This window comes from Silurus meridionalis, chromosome 24 (genome assembly GCF_014805685.1).
Source record: "Silurus meridionalis isolate SWU-2019-XX chromosome 24, ASM1480568v1, whole genome shotgun sequence".
NCBI classification, from domain to species: domain Eukaryota; kingdom Metazoa; phylum Chordata; class Actinopteri; order Siluriformes; family Siluridae; genus Silurus; species Silurus meridionalis.
In genome coordinates, this window is record NC_060907.1 from 10,180,830 (window position 1) to 10,205,991 (window position 25,162).

At 36.9% G+C, this 25,162-nt stretch overlaps 1 protein-coding gene across 7 annotated transcripts in view; it reads right to left on the reverse strand.

Annotated features, from left to right (window-relative positions):
- Positions 1–25,162, reverse strand: part of atp11a (ATPase phospholipid transporting 11A) — a 94,760-nt gene that overhangs the window by 38,736 nt on the left and 30,862 nt on the right. For all 7 annotated transcript variants that reach the window (XM_046837046.1, XM_046837045.1, XM_046837044.1 and 4 more), the window contains exons 2-11: positions 10,588–10,710; positions 8,470–8,559; positions 8,273–8,353; positions 7,870–7,977; positions 6,294–6,422; positions 5,889–5,992; positions 4,399–4,449; positions 4,032–4,096; positions 644–725; positions 6–156 (exon numbers count right to left, since the gene is read on the reverse strand). In XM_046837046.1, the coding sequence (XP_046693002.1) occupies positions 6–156; positions 644–725; positions 4,032–4,096; positions 4,399–4,449; positions 5,889–5,992; positions 6,294–6,422; positions 7,870–7,977; positions 8,273–8,353; positions 8,470–8,559; positions 10,588–10,710 (984 nt within the window). The remainder of the gene's footprint in view (positions 1–5; positions 157–643; positions 726–4,031; positions 4,097–4,398; positions 4,450–5,888; positions 5,993–6,293; positions 6,423–7,869; positions 7,978–8,272; positions 8,354–8,469; positions 8,560–10,587; positions 10,711–25,162) is intronic.

Genomic DNA, 25,162 nt, shown 5'->3' on the forward strand with positions numbered 1-25,162 from the left:
CATACTACATGACGTTGGCGCTCGGTTTCGGTTTTTTGGTTGTACCAGGGCTCATCTCGGTTCAGGTCGGCCTGCCACACGTACTTGAGGAGAGTGTTAATTAGAGCTTTGCTGATCAGGATGCAGAGATAAACAACCAGGTACGCATTCATAGACCTGCAAGCACAGAAGAATTGATGAGCCATTACCGAGAGCTCCTCTGATTTATTGTAAAAGGCAAGATAATATAGAAAAAAAACAGCCCTTTGTGCTTGTATACAGATTTAAAGACTGTTAACTAAGTTTTAATAAATCTCCTGCTGTACAGCCTCAGATGATTTGTACTTTCATTAGATCACAACAGTTATCTTAGGAGCTATTAAGGAAATCAGGAACGGATAACACGTACAAAAAAAAGATCTCAGTGTCCCCAAATGATGTCCCATCCGATTTTAAAGACTTTTAACTGCCTTCTATATACTTCTGAGTGAAACTGGATATTGCATGTCTCCGCATGAGTAATTACAAATCATTATGTAGGCAATCTGCGGTGCTTACCTAACAAGGTAAAACATGCATTAGAAACCGCAGTCAAGCATGGTTTACTCAGAAAACACTAATAGGAATTGAACTACATTAAGAAGAATAAATAATGAAATCTCACTTTTCTACAGCAGAACGTTTCTGGGATTTGGACTGGTAGTTCAGGGCCATTTTGGTCTCCATGCCAGTGTAGATTGCCACGGCTGAATAAAAAATAAATAAATAAATAAAACATGTTGTGAAATCCAGAGTGACACTGTAATAAGGTAGTGTTTTTTTTTGTGTGTGTGAGAGATCCTGTGCTTACACCCAGATAAAATAATATACATCTTATATACATTTCTGGCCAAAAGTCTACCCCCTGTATGTGCCCCCCCATTTTCCCCAACCCCACCTCAAGCATTTTGTACAGTTTTTGATATACACTATGTGAGAAATGTTTGTGGACACCTGACTGGAAGATTTTATGTGCTTTCTGAATATAACATTTCGTCCCCAGCGTCCCCGTTATAACAACCTCTAAAACATGGAAAATGCTCCTCTAAAATGCTCCTCTAAGTGTTAATGTGAGTGTGTTTGTAGAGATTTGAACTCATTTAGACATAAGGGCAATAGTTAAGTTAGGTACTGATTATCACGATTCGGTACGTACCTCGGCTTTTAATGTCATGGTGTGGTTAAATTTCAGTACGTTTGGGGCTGGGTGTTCGTTTTGTATTAAGACAGATTATAATTATTATTAACATTTGTTGTTTTAAAAAAACAGTTTACATTTTTTTTAAACAATTTGAAATAAAATGCCTGTTTGGTTAAATATTAGGCAGAGACTAAACAAACCTGCAGGCCGCCACTATGTTCCACACATAAAAAGTATTGCAATGAACCGAAAGTCTTTTCCGGAAAATTTCCGAACAAACATTTTTTTTACTTCAGCGCATCTTTCACTCCAGCCCATGTAAACAATATTTTTCCAAAGCCGGCTTTGTGAACAGAGGGATTGTCACGGGGGAATAGGTTTGAGTCTCCTAATTCAAGGGGAAAAATTACTGCTGCTTTACCCAAAGAGATCATACACTATGGTATGCCTTAAACTTTAACAGTTTTGGGAAGAAGCACATTTGTCTCCAAAAACCAGGTGTCCCAATACATTTGTTATATATATATTGTATTTCCATATATCTCAATGTATGATTACCTGTAATCTATTTCAGCATAGAAGAAAGAGATAATGATCCTATTGTACAGTACATTTCTTCCTACTTCTGCTTTATGTTTACAATTATTATTTATTATGTCCTAATGTTACATGAAATCCATAAAAATAAAAAATGACAAAACAATGTCAAACTCTAGTTAACATCTAATGCATGATATAAGTGGTTAGCTAGAAAGTAAAAAAAAAAAAAAAGGACAAGAAGAGTCTTAGGTTTCAGTAAAGCCAATAATCTTAACCCTCAAGGCTAGGCCTAGCTGTCAGACAAAGTGAAGCATTCGTGATTGTGTAAATGAGACAAAAGTCAGGAATTTGAACTTTTACCTCAGACTTGCTGTTAAATCCTCAAGATAAGACTCTATATGCCTAAACATAATTTCTAATTAGACTATTTTAGATTTAGGGTAGATTAGATTTAGGGTTAACCCTAGATTAGATTAAACTAGATTTACTTCAATATTAAAGCATCAATATTCTGTCAGAGCACATTACAGTTAGTTCACCAAGTAGTTCATACAGTAACATAAAAAAGCTGGATCTCAAATGTAGTGAATATATCCTGTGTGAGGATTTATTAAATCATTTATACCAGATTTTTCGTGGATGAAAAAATATACTGCATTCAAAATAAATTCTTCATGAATACATCAGTTTTAAAAGTCCTCTTTTATATTGTATACATCACACAGAAATCAGCACACATTCCAAACCATATTATATAAATAAATAAATAAATCTTATACGTAGCTAATTTGCATAGAACAAAGATACAAATCATTGTACAGTGTGTGAAAATACCAGATCAACAGCACCTGGATATTAAAAATTATATTATATTATAATGTTATTACCACTTAATGACCCTTTTTCATTCAAATTAATTAAATTAAAAATTTAATTTTTTTTCCACAAAGACCTAATATTTCTGAATTAAGACCAATTAAAGTCTTAATTCAGACTTTTCAGTTCCTTCAAAAAGTCATGTAATTACAGTGGGAATGGAGCAGGAGAACAGTTTAACGAGCCAAATCAAACTCTCTTGCTTAATCCTTTTTACTCTCCTGAGTGCTTCTTATTCTTACTCAGAATTTGCCCTTTTGTACTGGCTTTCTCACCCTCTACACCTTTCTTCTTCGCCTGACTGGGATTTCTGCTGTGGCTAGACTATTTCATTCTCATAGCACACTTTGAGCAAAAACAAATGTCTTTAAAACTACACAGCACTGGCAAAAACTTTCAGAGAAAAATGTACCAATGTTAGCCACAGAAGATATACAATATATTTGTGTGTATTTAAATCTAGTGTGCATCTAAACTGCTTTTACCTTTTCGAATTCTTTAATCACGGTGGTGTGTAATAGTGGATTTTGGTTCATTCATTTTCTGAAACAGCTCTAACAATAATGCATTGTTCAAATACCCTGTTGTTTCTATAGTAACAACAATATGATCTAAGGCTTATAATAATCATTAAATAAAAAATATATATGTCTATTTAAATATCCCCACAGTTATAGACCAGCCTTCCAAATAGCGTTCAGGACTAAGACACCATCTCAGTGTCGAGTCGAGGTTGAAAAAACATTTGTTTCGTCACGTTTTTTGTCAGGTGGTTTTTCTTAGGTAAAGGAGCAGATCTGGAGGGATCATGAATATAGAGTGTTTTGGTGAACTGGGATATTTGAAGCCACACAGATAAGGCGGGGTTTCCTTTTGGATCTGGTTCCTCTCAAGGTTTCTTCCTCATACCATCTCAGGTAGTTTTTTCTTTCACCAGCCACCACTGGCTCACTCATTAGGCATAAACACACAGTTATAAAGAACAAACTAATACATCTTTTATTACCGCTTTATCCCGTGTAAAGCTGTTTTGAGACAATTGTTAAAAGATCTATACAAATAAAAATGAACAAAATTGAAATGAATTAAACATAAAGTATGGAGCGAGTCTCTAATGTCCAGTGCTTTGTAGCAGTAAGTTTTCAGCCACAGGTAAGTGCTCATGACAGAGTGCTTAACACGTTCAAGGTAACAAGCCTGACATTTTATAGGGAATGACGGGAACAGACTCGTCGCGCAGACATTCCACAACATTACTCGGATCGTTGGCAAACTGCTGTGGGATATGAGGAATAAAATCCTTCAATGTGAGGAAAATAATCTTTAATATAGTAGAAAACATCTACCATCAAGTGCACCTTTCCAATAGAGTATCAGCTCAACATTTTCTACGCTGGTTAACTTAAGTACCTTTTATTCCCAAGAGATTAAATAAGATGTAGTGATTTTTTATTACCGTATATGAACTCTGTGTTTTTCAACGTGGCCCCTCGGAGCAGCAGGTTTTCCGAGCCAAGAGGTCTAAAAGCAGAGATTAAATTCAGTACAGTAGAAGCATCGCACAGCACAAGCGCTTGGCCTGAATTTTAAAAAGGTGAGAGAATATAGTGAAATAGATTGCATCTCTCAAAGCAGATGGCAAAGTGCTGGCTCAGTGATATGTTAACTTTAGGCTTTACTCCAATAGAGATGTGCTCCGTGAACGCTATAAAATGTTTCGCAAAATTCTATATTGCACATTCAATCTTTCTTGTACACACACACACACACACACACACACACACTCCTTTAATTAGGGGTCAGCTTCCTGTGTATGGATTTACCTTGCAATGGGCTCATCTCGGTCCAAATAAATATTGATGCGTCCCACAAATCTAGACAGCAAGAGCGAGAGATGCACAAAGTATGAAGTCAATACTGATACCGGTATCACTATTGGTCTGATGCTTGTTAACTATGAATAAAAACAAAGCTCTGATACCAGTATGAGGTGTGGATCATGTCAGGCTTTGCACTATGAGAGGTGTGTTATGACTGTAATGTTTTACGTAAGTGAAAACTATGTGTACTATGTTATGTTGTGGTAATCGATCGAAAATGTCAGCAGTCTGGATTGATGTCATGATGGCAATCAATGCAGAGCAGACTGCAAGCCTTGCTTTGTGAAAATGTCAAGAGGAAGAACTTAAGCACCTTTCCCGAAGGTACAAGTAAGCTCATAAAACATCTCGGACATAAAACCCGACACGACGAGTTCATTACAAGCAGTAAAGGCACTGGCTTGGCAAAAGAAATGTTGCTTGTTGAATAAAAAATAACTGCTCTTACCCAGTATATGGATCTTTACGATCAGCTGCTAACATTTCAGGTGCAAAAATCTACTCGACTTACAGCTGTAAAAGAAGCTGCGTTTTTCAAAGTGGAACAGTCCCTGCTTTTCTTCATACTGTAGTAGCCCTACTTGATCCAATAGTAGCTAAATCAAACTTAACCAGCTACTGAAATAAAGAACAAACCTAGAGGTACCTCAGTAGTGTATTCATAGCCAAGTGAGTCTCTGAAACTTTCTGTTTGAGAAAGACTAGAACTAGAACTTACTTCCGTACATCATTTAGCCTACGCAGTTGCACTACTTGATGCAATTAATCAAACACACCCAAATATAAATTTAACATCTAAATATACACCAATCAGGTATAACATTATGACATTAGAACATTATGAGCATGAATGACAGTGATTATCTTTTCATCATGGCACCTGTTAGTGGGTGGGGTATATTTGGCAGCAAGTGATCATTTTGTCCTTAAAGTTGATGCGCTAGAAGCAGGAAAAAATATTTTTTACTGTATATTTTATATTAATTATTTTAAGATTGGTTGTCAACTTTACAGTTGATTTACACAACTGTTTGTTGCATACTCAAAGGTTTGTTTTTAAAAATATATATATATATATATATATATATATATATATAAATATAAATATATATATATTTTTATCTTATAGTTGTATTCTGTGTATATCTATGTTTTGTGACAAATAAAAAAAATTTGAATATTGAAATAAAATGTCTCTGATTGATTAATAGTACGTAGGTTACTAGTAAGAACCAAGGTATATTATTACTGTGTTAGAGCACATGACCATATTCATTCTGTCTGCATTTATCTCTCAGCTGCTCCCGCATTAAATATCAGCTCATGCACAATGGCTTGGATATATTGAATAAATAGTTTGTCTTAGCAACATACATGTTTGACATTTCAGTTGCTGAGGGTTCAGTAGTGTATTTGCAGGGGTTATGACTCACTTGTAGAGGTCTGGTTGGGGTTGTTCACATTCTATAGTGGCCTGCAGTTGGTCCACCTCCTTCTCTGTATTAAAGGCCTTGGTGTCCTGAACTGCATAATAGGTCTTTGTGTGGGGAGAAGAGCACAAGCAGAGCAACAGTGAGCAGTCAGCATGCCAAGACACACACACACACACACACACACACACACACACACACACACACACACACGTTCCCTGTAATGAACTAAAAAATACACAGCTCAAATTACAGTTCAGTTCAACTACAACTACACCTACGAGACAAAAAAGAACTAACCAACAATAAATGGAATTTTCCTGCAGACTCAGCAGTGAGTCGCTTTTCACGCCTCCTCTTAGATCTTTTGGAAGTAATGTAACACACACTGCATTGTGCCTTAATCACCTTGTGACTGGATTCGCCGTCCAAGCTGGCCGTAGTGACGAAACACGTGCCATCGTCTCGACTGGTGGAAAGCAGGATCAGGTCACAAGGGAACGTCTCGTCCTCCTTTACCAGCACCACATCACCCACCTGCCGTGCACAAACAGACACTGTTGTCAACACCGTTCCCACAGCAGTCTGCATTACCGATTACAAAACCAAGTGTTATACAGGTGCAACGTGTTCGAAAAAAAATCCATGTTCTAATGTACACATCCACACGACCACATCTCCACAGTCATATTATGAAGAAACAATAACTCGTTGTTCTCGCTACACAAAGCCATGATGTCATTATCACGCTCTCATCGAGAATGTGCTACCCAACACAGTCCTTATTCACACAGAGCGCCACTCTGGAACGCAGCCAGTGCCGGCTGTAATGAGAATGACATGGACAATGGATGTTTAAACACTGTAATTTAACGTCCTAAATACATCATTTCGGAACAAACAAATACAAACGCAAACATAAATCTATCGTTCTGCTGACGGGCCGATCCAAGGGGCTTTTGGCACCGGCAGAGATTGCATGTTACGTAATAGATTGCAGACGATGACTGGTTTATGCGGATGAACGACAAACTGCGTGTAAATTGCTTCCTTGAGTTTTATCTGTTTTTGGTTTCAACCTGCAGATTTCAGACTAGAAATATAAGTGCTGTATGATGCATTTTCCTCGTTCATTCATGTGGAATTTTAAACAAATGTAATCTGTATTATAGTCAAACACGTGCTACAGGAAAACGGCAGTATTTTTCAACCTAATCTCTATTCGCTGTTCTGTAGTGAATTTGTAATTCCCACAAACAAAAATGTGCATGTTTCTTTGTACTGCGGGAGAACAGAAAAAGCTCTATAATGTATGACTGTTGAATTCTGTCAGTTAAATGCTTTTCTAAATCGTTTGCTAAAATGTATAATAAACCGTTCAAAAATGTTATGAATGCAACAATTTCTGTATTATTCCACTTAGTTTTTTAATTGAATTCAACCGCTGCATCAGACTTTCATTGCACAGAAATACAATGTCACACAGAGATAAAACACACTAGTAGTCTTTTAATTCTTTGAAGCAAACGCCAAGAATTGTACTGAGAAAAACGACTCCAAACACCTTCCACAATCGACAAAAGAATTATTTAAAGCTCAAATACCTTTTGTCACATTTCTAGGTATGGCACAAGCTTTCGAAAGTTTCCTCTCCAAAAGCAGACCTTCAATAAGTGGCATAGCGAGCTCCCTAAAATAACACTACAGTACCTTCACCTCAAATGTGGGAGCGCACCACTTTTCAGTCTGTCATCCTGCCAACCCTCTGCTGCCAAACACTAACTGGGACAATGCTGTCAGCTGAATTGCATTACAACATAGAAAAGCGGCTAGTTTTTGCCCGCATTAGTTGTCACACTAAGCTTCAGTACTGAACATCATGACTTCCTTTATAAACAGGACTATACAGAGGGCATGTCAGTGGCACAGGTCAATGCCCTTTGTAAAAAGTAAAAATGTGCACGCTTTCTTCTGGGTAACACACCTGGAGCTTGCGACTCTGCTTGCGCACCACTTTGCCTTTTTGGACGACTTGAACAGGACACTGGTTGATGGCATTGTCTGCCTTGTGTCTGAGCCAGTCCTCGTAGCCCTGCATGGAGAAGGACGGAGAGAGGAAGAAATATAACAAAAGCATGCAATTATTATAATTTTGGAATGCATAGAGTTAGTTACATGCAAACCAAGAATAGGTTTTATTATTTAACTCTGCTTTCTGAGAAAAGGTATAAAATACTATAGATATCATAATGCTTGAAGAACATTTAACAATATATGTTGTTATAAAACTTGTATAACTTATAAGATTACTTAGATCTGCTGCCAAAGGGCCTGGAAAACTTATAACATACATACAATCTGAAATAAATAATATTTCACTTGCTTACCTGTTTAATGGCAGTTACAGTGATGACAAAGAAAAGTGGTAAACCACTGGTGATGGGACTAGTGGGAGTGTCGATGATTAACTGCAGACAGCGATAAAGAGAAAGGACAAAAAAAAAAAAAATAATAATCTCTTTCAGTCTACCTGTGATAAACAGGACACTGCTATCAAAAAAGACTCAATTTCACCAAGACTCACCTGCACAAGAAAGATGATGAGAAAGTAGAAATTTGCAATTCTTCTAAACTGTTCAAATAAGTTCTTCGGAATAAAGTTCCAAAAAGTGTACTATAGGAAGACAGATTAAAAAAAACAAAACAAAAAAACACAGTAAAGCAACCTAAAGGAAATACAGGGAAATATGCTTAAAATTTCTTTTGGCAAATGCAGACTTCATTCAACATTAAATTTTTACTTTTTACGCATTTTACACAAATGTAACCTTCATTTATATTACGTATCCAATTATTATTATTTTGCCCCTTACCCTGACCCTTATTAACAAATATGCCTTTTACCTCTAATTACGAAACCAAAACACACAAGTTTCACCACTTTTACACAACTTGTCCCTTTTTTACCCATATATATCTATATCTATATCTATATCTATCTATATCTATCTATCTATCTATCTATCTATCTATCTATCTATCTATATATATATATATATATATATATATATATATATATATATATATATATATACAGTGAGGAAAATAAGTATTTGAACAATCTGCTATTTTGCAAGTTCTCCCACTTAGAAATCATGGAGGGGTCTGAAATTGTCATCGTAGGTGCATGTCCACTGTGAGAGACATAATCTAAAAAAAGAAATCCAGAAATCACAATATATGATTTTTAAACTATTTATTTGTGTGATACAGCTGCAAATAAGTATTTGAACACCTGTCTATCAGCTAGAATTCTGACCCTCAAAGACCTGTTAGTCTGCCTTTAAAATGTCCACCTCCACTACATTTATTATCCTAAATTAGATGCACCTGTTTGAGGTCGTTAGCTGCATAAAGACACCTGTCCACCCCATACAATCAGTAAGAATCCAACTACTAACATGGCCAAAACCAAAGAGCTGTCCAAAGACACTAGAGACAAAATTGTACACCTCCACAAGGCTGGAAAGGGCTACAGGGAAATTGCCAAGCAGTTTGGTGAAAAAAGGTCCACTGTTGGAGCAATCATTAGAAAATGGAAGAAGCTAAACATGACTGTCAATCTCCCTCGGACTGGGGCTCTATGCAAGATCTCACCTCGTGGGGTCTCAATGATCCTAAGGAAGGTAAGAAATCAGCCCAGAACTACACGGGAGGAGCTGGCCAATGACCTGAAAAGAGCTGGGACCACCGTTTCCAAGGTTACTGTTGGTAATACACTAAGACGTCATGGTTTGAAATCATGCATGGCACGGAAGGTTCTCCTGCTTAAACCAGCACATGTCCAGGCACGTCTTAAGTTTGCCAATGACCATTTGGATGATCCAGAGGAGTCATGGGAGAAAGTCATGTGGTCAGATGAGACCAAAATATAACTTTTGGGTCATAATTTCACTAAACGTGTTTGAAGGAAGAAGAATGATGAGTACCATCCCAAGAACACCATCCCTACTGTGAAGCATGGGGTGGTAGCATCATCTTTGGGGTGTTTTCTGCACATGGGACAGGGCGACTGCACTGTATTAAGGAGAGGATGACCGGGGCCATGTATTGCGAGATTTTGGGGAACAACCTCCTTCCCTCAGTTAGAGCATTAAAGATGGGTCGAGGCTGGGTCTATATATATATATATATATATATATATATATATATATATATATATATATATATATATATATATATATTATACCCTTTACCACTTTCAATATTTACCACACATATGCATATTACACTAGTTTTTTAGTTTATTTTTCAACTTTTCCACATTTTAAATGACTTCTCTCCACCAAAATTGTATACATCATTCCCATTTTACCCACCCCGCTACTTTGGTCCCCACATTACACCACTTACCCTTTAAACTGCAGTCTCATATTTACACAAAGTTTACACACACACACAAAAAAAAAAAACAATCTTAGTTAAAAAAAAAAAAAAGTTGAAAACCTCAAGTTCATTTTCAACAATAATAAAAACCCCATAAGGATCTATCTGATAGGATTTTTAAATACTTTAGAAAACGTGACTACTGTAAAACTGATACAGTGTTCAGTATAGAATGATTAAATTTAATCTGTGAACAGAACAGACTATTCTCATGCCAATCTTGTTAAAGGTTCAAATGATTAATATTGTGTCAGACCTTGGAAGAGACAATTCTGTTGTCAGGGAACCTCTGAGGGATGTAGGCCTCAGTGCCAGGGGGTGGCACTTTCTGTCCAATATACACTGTCCTGCTGTCCACCCAGTTCTCCTCCCCTGCACACTGTACACAGAGATGAAGAGAGGGAGGGAGAGAGAGAGAAAGAGAGAGAGAGAGGGTTATTCATTTACTTAGTAGCTAAGAGGATCTTTCTTCCATTCATCTTCTTCCCTTCTTCCCCAGTCTGAGAGCGACTCTCTTAAAGCTCTTATGGGGAATGAAAGCTCTGACCTACACAGCTGCACTTCTACAAAATAGAATTCAACCAATTAAAGACTGGATAACATTTATGTCTAAAAAGCCTAAGATTATCAAATTACCAATAAAGTGCTTAATTATATTAAAAAGCTATATTTAAATCATACTGCTTCTGAAGTGCTCTTTTTAGTGCCACACCTGATGCCTCTTGTATATTCGCCCTAAAGTATCTCGCTAAAGACTCTGGTGGTCTCAAATCAGACACTTATTTCTGAACTTTAGTCTCTGAAAGCTTGACAATCTAGTCAGTGTCAGCAGCTCAGACGATCCCAGTGGCACTCCAAATGTACTTTCGCCATTCATAAATGCCTGTGTAACTTTTTTTCTCCCACAAAGTATAAAGATTTAACAAAACTGTATACAGAATTACAAAAGACAGATTTGCAGTGCTTTACATTACTTTTCAACACCCCCTAGCACCCAATTACCAGATAATTATAACCTGCTTATTAAAATGCTTTCTCTGGGAATATACATGCCAGGAATCTTAAACATTCTCCAATATTCATGTACCAACTGTGTTCTGCAATAGCCTTTATAAAGAAATAATAGTCCTCAAAAGTATTCAAGTAAACAGAAAAGTGTCATCCTTACAGTTGAGTTCACAAGGTTTGACATTCATGGCAAGAGGCCCAAAAGAGCAAAACTAGACAAGAGAGACTCTCTCATGCGCATGTATGCAAAAGAGGGCAGATAGCACTTTCTTCATAATGCGTTCAGCAGCCCTGTGCACATCACACTTCATCCTCCTTGGTTGGAAGCTGAGGTGTGATATGGGAGCGCATACTAGAGCTACTGGCCAGGAATTAGCGAAGTGACCAGGTTAGTGAAAACTGCAGGGAACGAAATAAGTCAAAATGACTTCAATATGATAAAATCATATTGAATATGTTAAAGAAATGGAAAGAATAAGGGACTACAATTCTGTCAATCAATGGTGAGTGTCTGAACACTTCCAGGACATATTCCAGAAGTTGCAGGAACGCTTGGACTATTTTGAAGGTGATAATGTGTAAAAGTAGATCAATAAAGTACTTTCTTGTAAATACAGCTAGTCTTTTTACTCTTTTTAACTTTTTAAAATCTTTTTTAAACTTTTTGATACCACCTCATAAGAAAGACATGTATACATTTTCCCCTCAGCTTAAATAAAAAGAAAATTTGCGTGATGGTTAAGGCGCTGGGTTACTGATCAGAAGGTCGGAGGTTCTAGCCCTGGTATCGCCAAGCTGCTACTCTTGGGCCCTTGAGCAAGGCCCTAAACCCTCTGTGCTCCAGGGGTGCCATTTAATGGCTGACCCTGCGTTTTGACCCCAGCTTCTGAGCAAGCTGGGATATGCAAAGAACAAATTTCACTGTGCTTTAATGTATATGTGACAAATAAAGGCTATTGTTCTATTCTTCATTGTCATGGCTTTAATTTAGAGCAAAATTTGAAAGGCATTCACTTCATACACTCCAAGCTAATCAAGCTCCATTTGGATTACACACTAAAACTGAAAGATTATCTATTGGTTTTCATAAGGATCTTCACCCTCTTCTCTACATCCAGTGAAGCTTACCTCAAGACTTGCACGTTATGGTGGGAAACAGGCATAATTAATGTTTCACGGTCCTCCTGCATATTAATCTTATATGATTTTAAGGTTATGTCATTTGAGTTCCTGTCATTCGCAGTCTTTCTTTTCCTCACTGAGTGACGTCACGTTTCTCAAATTACTCTATTTGACCCTATTCCCGCAAAAGGAGGACGGAAAAGCTTGAAAAGCTGGACAGGAAGTGACTCAGGAACAGTGTGTCCTATGCACATCATTGTTTGTGATGTGAGATGAACATTTAAGGATACAGTGGTTACAACTAATAAAATACAAGGCAGCGGAGCAGTCAGCTAACATTGTGTATGTTTGTGTATATAAGTGTGCTGATGAAAGAAATCTAGTCAGTGAGGCTCCAGCCTTATAATCAGGGTTTAATCTAAGCATTGACATACAAATACACACACACCTACACATATAAACATACATGTTTATTGTTTACACAGACAGTCTAATGCTGTTTTGTCTGAGTCTGACACACTGGCAGAGTAAAATGCTACACAGCAGAGAGGAAGATCTGGATTGGTTAAGCATATTAACCAATGAGAACAGAGAGATGTTAGCTGTTACTAGACTGTCAGTTGAGTCAGGAATAAAACATGACTATAAAAGTGCTATAAAGATTTCCAGTGACGATGTGATCTGGCTTGATGTCAGGAAGGACAACATTACTAAAATGTTCCTATAACTGCATGTCTCAAAGTTAATCCTCTTTTACAGTGAAAAATAAACTCAACCCACACACACACACACACACACACACACACACACACACACACTGTGTGGTCACACACTTGTAAGTCAGACACACACTAATAAAAGGTGGGGTTAATCTGGAGATGGGAATGGAGCTGTCTTGTGGGAGAAGCATGCCCTAGTTTTAAAGGCACTCAGATTACACGTGCGCCACGTTCACCCAAACACACACACACACACACACACACACACACACACACACACACACACACACACACACACACACACGTTATCTACCAACTGACCAGCCGAGCATCTAAACTTACACACCTCTTGGGTGCCAGCTCCTTCAACCTCCCATGCACACACACACACACACACACACACACACACACACACACACACACACACACACACACACACACACACACACACACGTTGCCATCTTAGAGTTCATCTTTTAGTCATTGTTACACCACAAGTCTATCGTAATAAACTGTGTTGCATAATAAACCAATTAAAAACATTCACTACATCACTGAAGTAAACACACAGACCAACACAGAGACTATAGAAGCCCGTTTTTCACAGGTGTAAGTTCCTTTCTAACAACCAAAAGGTAGTTTAAGCTATTACTACTGCTCCTGCTTGAATTTTACAACTAAATGCACGTACATAGCAGGCTGGAGCTAAAGCTACAATGGTTGCATTTGCTCTGTTCAGGTGCTGGACAGAGCAGTTTGTGAAACCATGCCTGAAATAGTCCTCTATGATTTTTTCCATTGTTTCAAAGATCGATCTATTGATTGTAGCCTATTTCATTTTCAATGTATAAAGCTTTCACCACAGGGGGGTGACGCTGCCCAATTGGATAATAAAAGTCAGAATTGCAAGAGAAATAAAGTCAGAATTGTGAGAATGTAAATAAATTGCGAGAAATAAGGTCGGAATTGTGAGGAAATTAATTAGGCAAACTTTTGGGTTTTATTGTGGTGTAAACAAGCTTACATACACACACACACACACACACACATTCTTTAAAATACATATTTGTAGCAGAAAAGCAAATACGCACAGCGTTTGATGATGCACATGCTTGAAATCACCTCTGTCAGAACCTTTTACTTACTGTTTTTTTAGATGTTAATTGTTTAGCGTTTATTAGATTAAGGTAGAGCAGTAGATGAGCAGGAGATGAGCAGGAGATGAGCAGTAAATGAGCAGTACACGAGCAGTAGACGAGCGGTATATAAGCAGTTGATGAGCAGTAGATGAGCGGTATATAAGCAGTTGATGAGCGGTCAGAAGCTCCAGTGTGGCCTTTTTAAAAAAAAAAAGAGACTAAAAGTAGCAGGTGGAGTTGCTTCAAATTTTCATTCATTCAGGAAAGATTAGAAAAGGGCTTGAGATTGAGTTTGAGAAGCATGACGTTAAAATGGACACGCGTCAATCGCTTTCAGTCTCTCTTTCCATTTCTATTTTGCTTACTGTACTAACTACTGATTGCCCTGCATTTACATCCACTAAATAACATCGAGACATCATTCCCGTAACACAGCCAAACACAACAAAACTGAAGACAGCACATTTAGCAGACAGTCATGGCTGAAATGGGATACACAAGCATACATGCATTAACACACAGACAGCAGGCCATTTACTAATAGACTATAGATGCTTACATCAGCAAAACACGAAGATGACGAGAACCACGCGGATCGCGTTACATATAAACATCAGCAGATGGGTGTAATCGAGTCCCATGGCAAAAGCAAACATGCGTGGTCATCTTTTGCTGCTGTTTTTTTCATGTAGAAATGTTTTTGTGTGAGGTTTACTACATCTAACCCTTACTGCCTCTGCTTACATTAAACCATCTCTTTCCTCTAATCTTTCTGGAAAGGAATGAGAATACTCTACAGTCACTACAGTATATGAAAAAATGACAAACTCTCTCAGCAGTTTAAGCTTTACAAATTGCTTTAAGGTTTTTAAAATCACTGACAGGATTCTGGCCGTGTCTCAGTAGCAAGGATGTAACGTGTGCACTCGCTTGGACAGATCAGACCATATCATTCTGAAAAGAATTTCTTTTAAAAAAAATACAACAGCATAGGAATGGTGAGAGAAATAAGCATAAAAGCATTGTTTTTTATTTATTAGTTGTATTCTTTATAAGCTTAATGTACAATACATGGACAAAAGTAATGGGACACCTGACTTTTCCTGCCATATGTGGTTCTTCGCCAAACTGTTAAGTTGGAAGCATACAATTTAAATTATGTCTTTGGATGACGGTGGCGAACTCACTGGTTCCGTGCTGAAAGAAAGAGAGATAGGCAAATGTTCACCAAGCAGAGCTTTATTTATTTACTCTCGTTTTTACCAACACACTCGGTTCACGCCAATCCAGCTTCCAGCACCTGCCTTTTCCTGACTCATCCCGCTCCCCCCTTTACTCACTCACCGCTGGCGCAATGACTCAATGAAGATTTGGTTTACATGGTTTAGAATAGAAGATTTTGTCTCCAGGTCTCCTCAACGTACATGAGTACCTGACTTTACTAACCCCTTCGTGTCTGAATAAGAACAAATCTCCACAAGCACACTCCAAAATCTAGTGGAACATCTTCGAGAAGAGTGGAGGGAATTATAAGAACAAATTGGGACTAAATGTGGAATACGATGCTCAAAAAGCACATACCATACTTATGCCCAGGTGTCCGCAAACTTTTGCAAGTAAAGTGTATATTTCTGCAAACACAAGGCAAACGAGTTCACAGCTTCACACTCTACAAATAAATTCCGAGGGGTTTTCCCTTGACAACTTGTGAATAAGACTGAAAGCTGATGTTCAGCTCATGGTGCCATAAGGCGAGACAAAATCTGGCAGCAAGCTATAAGTGGGAAAAAACCTATTATAGCCTGAAACCTGTGCACTCATTTTAGTTGAGCTGTATTTATGGGAATTATTTAGCTAAGGGAAGCTAATTACTAAAAACTATTTCAATTATTTGTCATCTTTAGTCAAATTAGTATCTCGTCAGTTAAAATTTTGTGATTGCATCACTGCAATGCCAGTACACAAGCATTAAAATCACAATTCACAATCACCATCACAATTCATTTTAGTAGATCATCCAGTCCCTATAAAGAAAAAAATAAGATCACTAAACAAACATCAATCAGACCATTAATTATTTTAAATATTTAAAGCAGGCTTAGCACATTTGCCGAGGAAGGAAGAGAGAGCTCAGTGGGTAGGATTTTGTATTTCTGATAAGGAGTTTAAATCCCAGCACTGCCAAGCTGGCCCATTCTCGAGCAAGGTCCTTAACCTTTAAATGTAAGACAAGAACTATAAGGTGCGCTGTATAAGGGCATCTGCCAAATGCCATAAATGTACAGATGGTCCCAGAGTTACCATTGTTCGGCTTACAATTTTCCAATCTTAAAACTTTCAAAATTGTACAAATATTTTACATCTACCAGCATATTCTCTGCCCTCTATTTACAAACCGATGCTCATCCACACGCCGGCCGCCACATACATATATACTTGTATAGTTTATACAGTACGGTAATGAAAATTGCTCTGTTTTGCTATATTATGTACTGTAATTTGTTAAGATATTAACAAATTACAAGATACTACCCCATACTGATCAACATTCTTTAAGACACAGAAGAAGGTTAGGCCATGTCTCAACTTACAATATTTTAAAGTTACGATGGGGTCACTGTAAAACATCTCCATCATAAGTTGGGGACTAATAAGGGACTTATATCTTAAGTTGAGGACCAAAAACACAAAAACAAGCTCACAAGATTGCAAAATTTCATTGGCCAAAAAAAGAGTGTTGGATAAACTTTCCTTTTTTTCTCCTGAGAAAGTAAATCAGGTTATTAACCATAATGGGAAAATGGAACTAATTGTCTTTTAGTATTTGTGATTTTTTAGATTTTTCATTTTATTTTGAAGTGACACTTCAAGAACCACCATGAGACCTCAGAAACTTGAGAAACTTTCTATAAATCCTTTTGTCAAAATCGTACCCAAGCCCCTTGTGATACTGACTATCTGACAGTGCTATTACAAAAATTTAATTATATATATGATATAATACTTGATACATAACAAAACATTTTAGATTACTGTTGCATAGAAAAGATGAGACTACATTCTTAATGGAGTTTGTTACGAAAATTAAACCAAATTATTTAATAAGTATATTATTATGTTTCAAAAAAATATAAGTAAACGCAAAAATATATTGAACATTTAAATAGCTGTTAAAATAAAAAAATATTATCTTAGACACTTAGATATGTTACACTCTTAGTCTGCTTTTAGTCAGTCAGCCTTGCCTTATGAATCTTGATTTCCACTTTAACAGGCAGACGGATTTTGTTATGATTTTTCATAAACATGATCTGAGCTGAACCTACATTGGGTGAATAGTTCAAGCTGGTGGGGGTGGTGTAATGGTGTGAGGACTGTTTGTTTCACACCATATCCAGGTGAAGCTCTACTGCTATTAAAGTGAAACATTCTGTAAAATCAAGCATCGCCTGAATGCCTCAGCCAATCTGAGTGCTGATGCTGTCCGTGTGCATCTCTTTATAGTCACAACTGACCCTTCTTCTAATGGCTACTTCCAGCAGGATACTGCACCATGTCACAAAATCAGAATTGTACCAATAGATCAATTAATACACTTATTGACTATTGGAAGACAATAAGGACACTTTCTAATCCTGTTGCACAGCTAGAGGACTTTTGGGACTGGGCTCAAGCCTGGGCACATTTGTATTCTGTCCATTATCTCACTGTCGTAGTATCTATCCATCTCTTCTTTTTTTGCACAAGGTGTAAAACGGAATCGTCTTGTAGTCTTGCCAGATCTGAGTGCACACACATCCACAAAGAGAGCATGGTGGCCCTTTCACCTCACACCCACGCTCTCAGTAGCTAATGCGCACACACACACACACACACACACACACACACACACACACACACACACACACCTCAGGCGTTGGTGTGGCCTTTTCGAAAAACCATCTGTGAAATAGTCCTTTTCCAGGATGTGATCAGTGTACGTACTGGGATTTTTGCCAAGTTGAATAAAACACAAAGATGCTTATCCAACAAGCGTAACTAAAATAAAATGCCATACTTCCACAGTCTAGATGATATTGATATTCATGGAAAGTTTGGTCAGAAAAACTCAAACTGAGGAAAAAAGTCAAAAAGTCTCGACATTCAAACAAACTCAAAAGTAAAAATCCATATTTTTAAAGTTCATCACGCAGATCTGGCAGGACATATCCAGAAATATTCAGTTTACTCAGTCCAGCCTGCAAAGAGCTAGCAAGCAAGCACATTTAACTTCACAGAAAGATGCATAAATTTCAGAGAGATTTTTCTAATTTTCTGTGTTTATATAGTGAAACAAACATGCAATAAGTGTGTTACTTGGGAGAGCAGTTCAGTTCTGCGAGCACTGAGTGCTAAAACGTGAACTTTGCTTGTGGGTTAAGGTCTAATTTTTTGGCGCATTGCCTTCATTCTTAATGATTGTCTTGAAAAGTGCTAGATAAAATGTTTGATCACTGGCTACCACCGAAGATCTGCAAGGTGTTGGTTGTTACTTTCATACCTTGAGTGTGCGAAAATGAAAATGACTGCTGAGAAGCCAAATCACCTGCTCACTGTTCTGTTTTAGCCGGAGGTTTTAATGCTAGGAATTGAGCTTAGTGCAGTAAACATCTTAGAAACAGTGAAAATGCAGGACTGGATGAATGAAGAGAAGAACTGTAAGAAGAAAAGAAAAAAAAGCGAGCACTTGTACCGTCAAATTTTTTGATTTGTTGCCTCTCATTGTGAAAACCCTGACAAACACACCTCGTGCATATCATTACATTACACACTCACTAAAGTTCGACCTGAGTTCAAAGTTTTACATAACAACACGGTAAGGAAATAGGAGCATTTATTGATTTAATGGAAGATCATTGGCACACTGAGCGAATATGCCAGTGTATAAGTTTACACCGAGTCAATGAATTGATGAGATCTCAAAAAATAATAACACAGTGAGTCCAATTAATCAAAACATACACTATTGTTTTCCTGGTTGTGCTTGATCACCAACATGAAATATGAAAGATGGGAGATTAAAAGTATATTAAAGATGTAAACACAGCGCTGCGATTGTAACAGCTGGTGGAGATTAATTTACAGAAATTAGTTTATGCTTACTGGCAGACATTTTTATTTAAAATTACTAGTTGTATTGGTATGGTGTGCAAGAAGAGCCACAAAATTGTAAGTAAAAACTAAACAAAAAAATTAATTATAAAAAAAAAAAAAAAAAAAAAGATACACACACACACACACACACACACACACACACACACACACACACACACACACACACACACACACAGAGTAATCCCCCGTTTATTGTGGTGGTTACATTTCAAAACCGCGATAAACGGATGCCACCTCAAAAATGTTATTTTTTGTACAAAGTACTGTATTAACACTTCACTTAATTTTATAATTAATAAAATTTTTATTTATAAATTTAATTATTTCAACATAAAACTTAATAAAAACAATTCCCTATAAGTTTTTAGGTATTTCGTGCTCTCGAAGAAACACCGGGAAAATCAGAATAGCAAATGAGTTATGTGGCAAATGCAATTCCGCGATAAACCGGGCGCGTGAGATTTAACCGCGGTAAAGCGGGGATTACTGTATATATACACACATTGAGGTATATGGAAATACACTTTTTGGACAATGTCCCTGTGCACAAAGCCAGCTCCATTAATTAACCACATATGATATTTAAATGAATGCATGCTAACTTTTTATGCTATTCTGTTTTACACTTAACTTATAACTCAATTTATCACTAAAGTAATAAAAAAAAACTATTTAAAAAAATTTTAATAACTGAAAAAAAGGTAAAGTTAGTTCATTCAAGTTAGTCTTTAACCCGATTTATCCTTTTTTATACTTTCATATTGCAAATGTTACAAAATTTATTGACGTTTTATTTTTTATCCTTTTTTATATGACCTTGTTATTTAACCAAGCTTCAAGATTTGTGTGGCTTAATCTAACATGGCTTCTTCATCCTTGACCAAATTATAATCTCATCTTGTCGAGTGTTCAAGGTCAGTGCAGTGCAAAAGAGCTGCAGGAACTGATACAGAGTCAGACTGGATGCTGAAGCTGAACAGCCACAGTTCATATGGATAAAAGCTGAAAGCTGATCTCAGAGCAGTGTTGTGTTGAAATGGACTTGGCTGAGCCTCCGAATACAAAAACGGTGCCATGTGTCTGGCAGCAGAGTTATGAGGTAGAAGCAAAGATCTGGCAACCTTCACCACATCAATAAACCTGATGTCTTCTGTTCTTTTCTGGTTTTGTGGCCATCCATGAACTGATGAGAATTAACAGGCCAGACATCCCCTGGGTAAAGTTTTGCCAAAAACCTTCTGCTGTTTTCCTCCAAAATAAATATTAATATTAACAAATAATAGTTTTTTATATTACATGACTGTTTAAGTACATTTACAAACAATGTATATACATGTACTTGTACTTGCTAGAACCCAGATTATATGCTTTTAGTCAAAATTGCATTCCCATGTACAACAAAATCCAATATTCAGAGTGTGCTAGTAAAATATTAATTCATTGCATCAAAACACTGCTGCAGAACCAGTCATGTGGAATTTAATAACAGTCTGCAGGATATATGGATTGCTGTGATAGGAGATGGCAGCAGCACAGATCATTGATACACATGCACTGAACATTACAGTATCGATAAACTACCTAATTTCCATTGAATTTCTAAATTATTCTAACACAGGGTCACATTATGTATGGATTAAGAATGCTACAAATCTTTAATAGCTAGAATAATAGTCATTTTACACACAACCTGCTGTATGATTATGGGGTTAAATAATTCAACGCAATTTAAGGCAACACATTTTTCACGACGTCCTTTCTTTACCAAGATATAAAAAAGAAATAAATATACTGCACCAAAAATATTTTAATCACTAAACATCTGTTTTACTAACTTGCCAAGTCTCAAATCAAGCACCAAAATCCGCCATGATGCACACAACCGGCAATTAAAACCGTCCGTGTGGAAACAGCAAAAGTTCTGTTTGCTGTCCTGATGATTCATGTAATTTTCATGTAATTTAATTTTGTCTTTAGGATCTATGGCGAAATTGGTTTTGACTAAAAATAAACATACATTTGCATAAAGCATGAATATTTGAAACTTATTAAAACTTTAAAAGTATTAATTTAAGGTACATTTAGAACAGACAAGAAATATGTGATTAAGATACGATTAATCACAAACTAAACTCATGACAATCATGCAATTAATAATGATTGAATATTTTAATCAATTCCCAACTCTTTATATATATATATATATATATATATATATATATATATATATATAATTATTTGCATTTTGATGTTTAAAGGCAATTGAATGCACTAAATGGGTTTAATTTTCACATATATTCTTGTATGCAATTTCAGCAATAAAAATGTAGATTTTTCTAAAAAGAATACAAAGTTACTTGTTAATTTTAACAGTCTTGTCTTATTTTCTCTTGTATATGTAGAATTGCTCTTTAATAAAGAAAAAGTACCCTCGGTTCCAAATACTCGATAAATCGATGGAATAATCAGTTGAATACTCGATCACTAAAATACTCGATAGCTACAGCCCCAGTTTTAATACATCTAATAATGATTGTTTCTTTGGTAACTGATAAGTCCCAAAAACTTGTATGTTAAAAGCTCTGCATAAACTACGCCTGCAATAAATTTGCGCATGGTACTATTATTACTATAACCGGGTAATCAATGACTTCCTAAAGTATTCTGCAAAAAGACAATTGCAAAATTTACGTTTTCCCTGGAAAAGTCAAGTTGCGATTTTCTCACACATTAAAAACTGTTTTTATGTCTGTTCAATGTTAAAATAGGGAACAACAGAGATATTTCTTTACATATACTGAAAAGGAATTGAATTGTTTTGCAAATCATCTACAAACTATAAATAAATAAAGAGTATGTATAAAAAAGTATGATGGATTGTTTTTCTCATGTGATAAATAAAAAAAATCACATTTTTGTGGAGAGAAAAACATTGAGATGTGCCTGTTGATGATTAGTTTTCTATAACAGTGTAATTTAGCCCCAACATACACACTATATATTATGTTCTGTAGCATCAGCAAGTGTTTATATTGCTGACATTTAGGGGGAAAAAAACCTATTTGGTGTCATGCGTGTATGAAGACGACATGATTTGTAACAAACTGTCAGAAATTCTTGTAGCTTTCACTGTATGGTAACAGTTTTTACCACACGCTAACAGAAACCCTTCAGTCTCAGCCTGTATAAAAGTCTCTAGGATGTGGACTGGATGGTAGAATAACTTTAATGGTTCCGTTTGATCTTTTAAAACTGATTAGGATTAAATAACATCTTAAGGACCCGTCTGCATTTAGTAAACAAGTGATTATACTGTAGGTTCATACAAGGTTATGCAGAGGGCACAGTGAAAACAGATGGTAACGGAATTAATATTTCATGTGAGGAGTGTCAGGCGAGAGGTCTGATCTTAGTGAAGTCAGACAGCACCACGAGCATGGCGTCATTGGCTAAAGATAGCGTTTCAGCACAGGCAATGCTGGTCAGAAAAACTCAACAAGCTTCAACCTGAACCTCAAGACTATTAACACGTTTTTAAACGGTACCCATTGTAACGGTCGTTGAGCACGGGCACTGAAAACAGACCAGCATCTGCTCCAACCTACACGCTGATAACTGGCATAAAATATAGGCCTGTTCTAACACAACCCACACACATCCTGCCATTGATTCAACCAGAGCCCTGATAGCATTCTCCCAGTCTCTCTGTGTGTGTGTGTGTGTGTGTGTGTGTGTGTGTGTGTGTGTGTGTGTGTGTATGTGTGACTCATTGTTGCATTATTCCCTCTACAGTCACTGCTGATAAACGATATCTCCACTGTCCAGTGAACTACTCTTCAATGACCAGAGCCTAGGTTACATCTGAATAGGCTTTCAAGGCAGGTGCGGTAAATGAAAGCAAGTCTTTAGCGACGTCGCCGGGCCAACAATCTTCTGAGCCAAAAGTGTGGTACATTGTGGAAAAGAATGTGTGTAGGAACAGGGCTTCAACTAGCGAGGGAGTTTAGGCAAAGAATTCTGGATGAAAAATATCTTTCCAAATAACACAAAAGACAACACAAATCAAACTCAAACCACCACCACCACCAAAAACAAGACATGAACACAAACAAAAAAAATCAGAACGAGCAAAAAAGAAAAAAACTTGATCAAAGAAAAAGTTGTTCTAAAATGCCAAACAAAAGATGTGAACTAAACAAACAATCTTTTGAGGCACAAAACTGGAAACGAGAATGTTTTTTGACAACAAATCCGCAAACAATATTTAAAACAACCAAAATGAAAACATACAATTAAAAGGGATTTTAAAATGATGCTCACGTGACTATTTACATAATACCTATGTAGTTTTAGCCAACTTTCCATTACTTTCGTAATTTCCTCCAAAGTAAAAAAAAACAGCGTCATCTCAAAACAGAGTTAATTTTATAAATAACTTTAACTAAAGAATTCGTAAAAAAAAAAAAAAATCAGTGTTTCCTCAAATGTTATAACTACAAGTGGGTGATCATTTAGAGCGGAAAAATGACTTATTTCCAGATTTCCTGCTTTTTGACTGTTTCTCACATAGCTGAAGCAAAAGAAAAAAAAATATCCTGCACAGTGCTAATCACTAGATTTTCGAGTGTGCTAGTGGATATTTGTTGTCATTTAGCTACAAGGCTGTTAGTAAAGTCAGGTACTGATGAAGATGAGGTGAGGAGGTCTGGGGTGCAGTCAGCGTTCCAATTCATCCCAAAGGTGTTCAGTAGGGTTGAGCCCAGAGCTCTATATGAGGAGATCTTCCACTCCAATTCATGTAAAGCAGATTTATATTGAGCTGGCTTTGTGCGCTGGGGTATTGTCATCCCTTCATGTTCAAGTGAAGTGAAAATGTATTGCTACAACATCTAAAGACGTCCGATACAATTGTCTGTCTCCAACTTTGTGGTAACAGTTTGGAAAAGAACCACAATATGCCTGGAAAAGTCAGGTGTCCCAATACGTTTGTCCATAATGTGTTTCCTGGTTATATAAGTGTATTAAATTTGCAGAATATTAACAACTAGAATCCCTGCATCTAATGCTAAAACAGCCAAAGGCTTTCTATTTCTGGCCTTTTAACAGGAAGTCGAGACTTTGAGAACTCTCCAGCTGTGCTCTCTACCAGACAGACAGAGAGAAAGAGTCAGAAGACAGAACGTCTAAAAGCCACGCCAACTTTAATTGATCCTGCTTTCCCAACCTATAATGGTCCCCCTTTTAGCATTCTTTGCCATTTACTTCTGTCGATGTCCTAACTCGATGCAATTAGCATGCTAACTCTCAGGAGGTCGAGGGCATGCTCGCTCTATTTGAGGGGGAGGTGGTGTATGTTGGACTGATGTTTTCTAAGTGCGCATGAAATACTGAAGTGCCCAGATCTGGCGTCCATTATCGTAAAGAATCGACGTCTTTTTAAAGGTTTCTCATTGGGCTGTACATAAAATGGAGGCTGAGGGAGATCAGTCGATGGAAAATGCTGATCGCTACACGCCACTGCTGGTTTACAGTGAGGTTAAAAAGGGTATAAAGAGTTTATGAAGCTGGATAAATGTGAAGCCAAGTGACTGAAAAGAAAACGCTGGAGGGAGGGAGTGCTGTAGGTGTAAAACAGTGTCAGAAATGAATCTAAATAATCAGGATCTGAACGTTTTAACCTCAATCAATG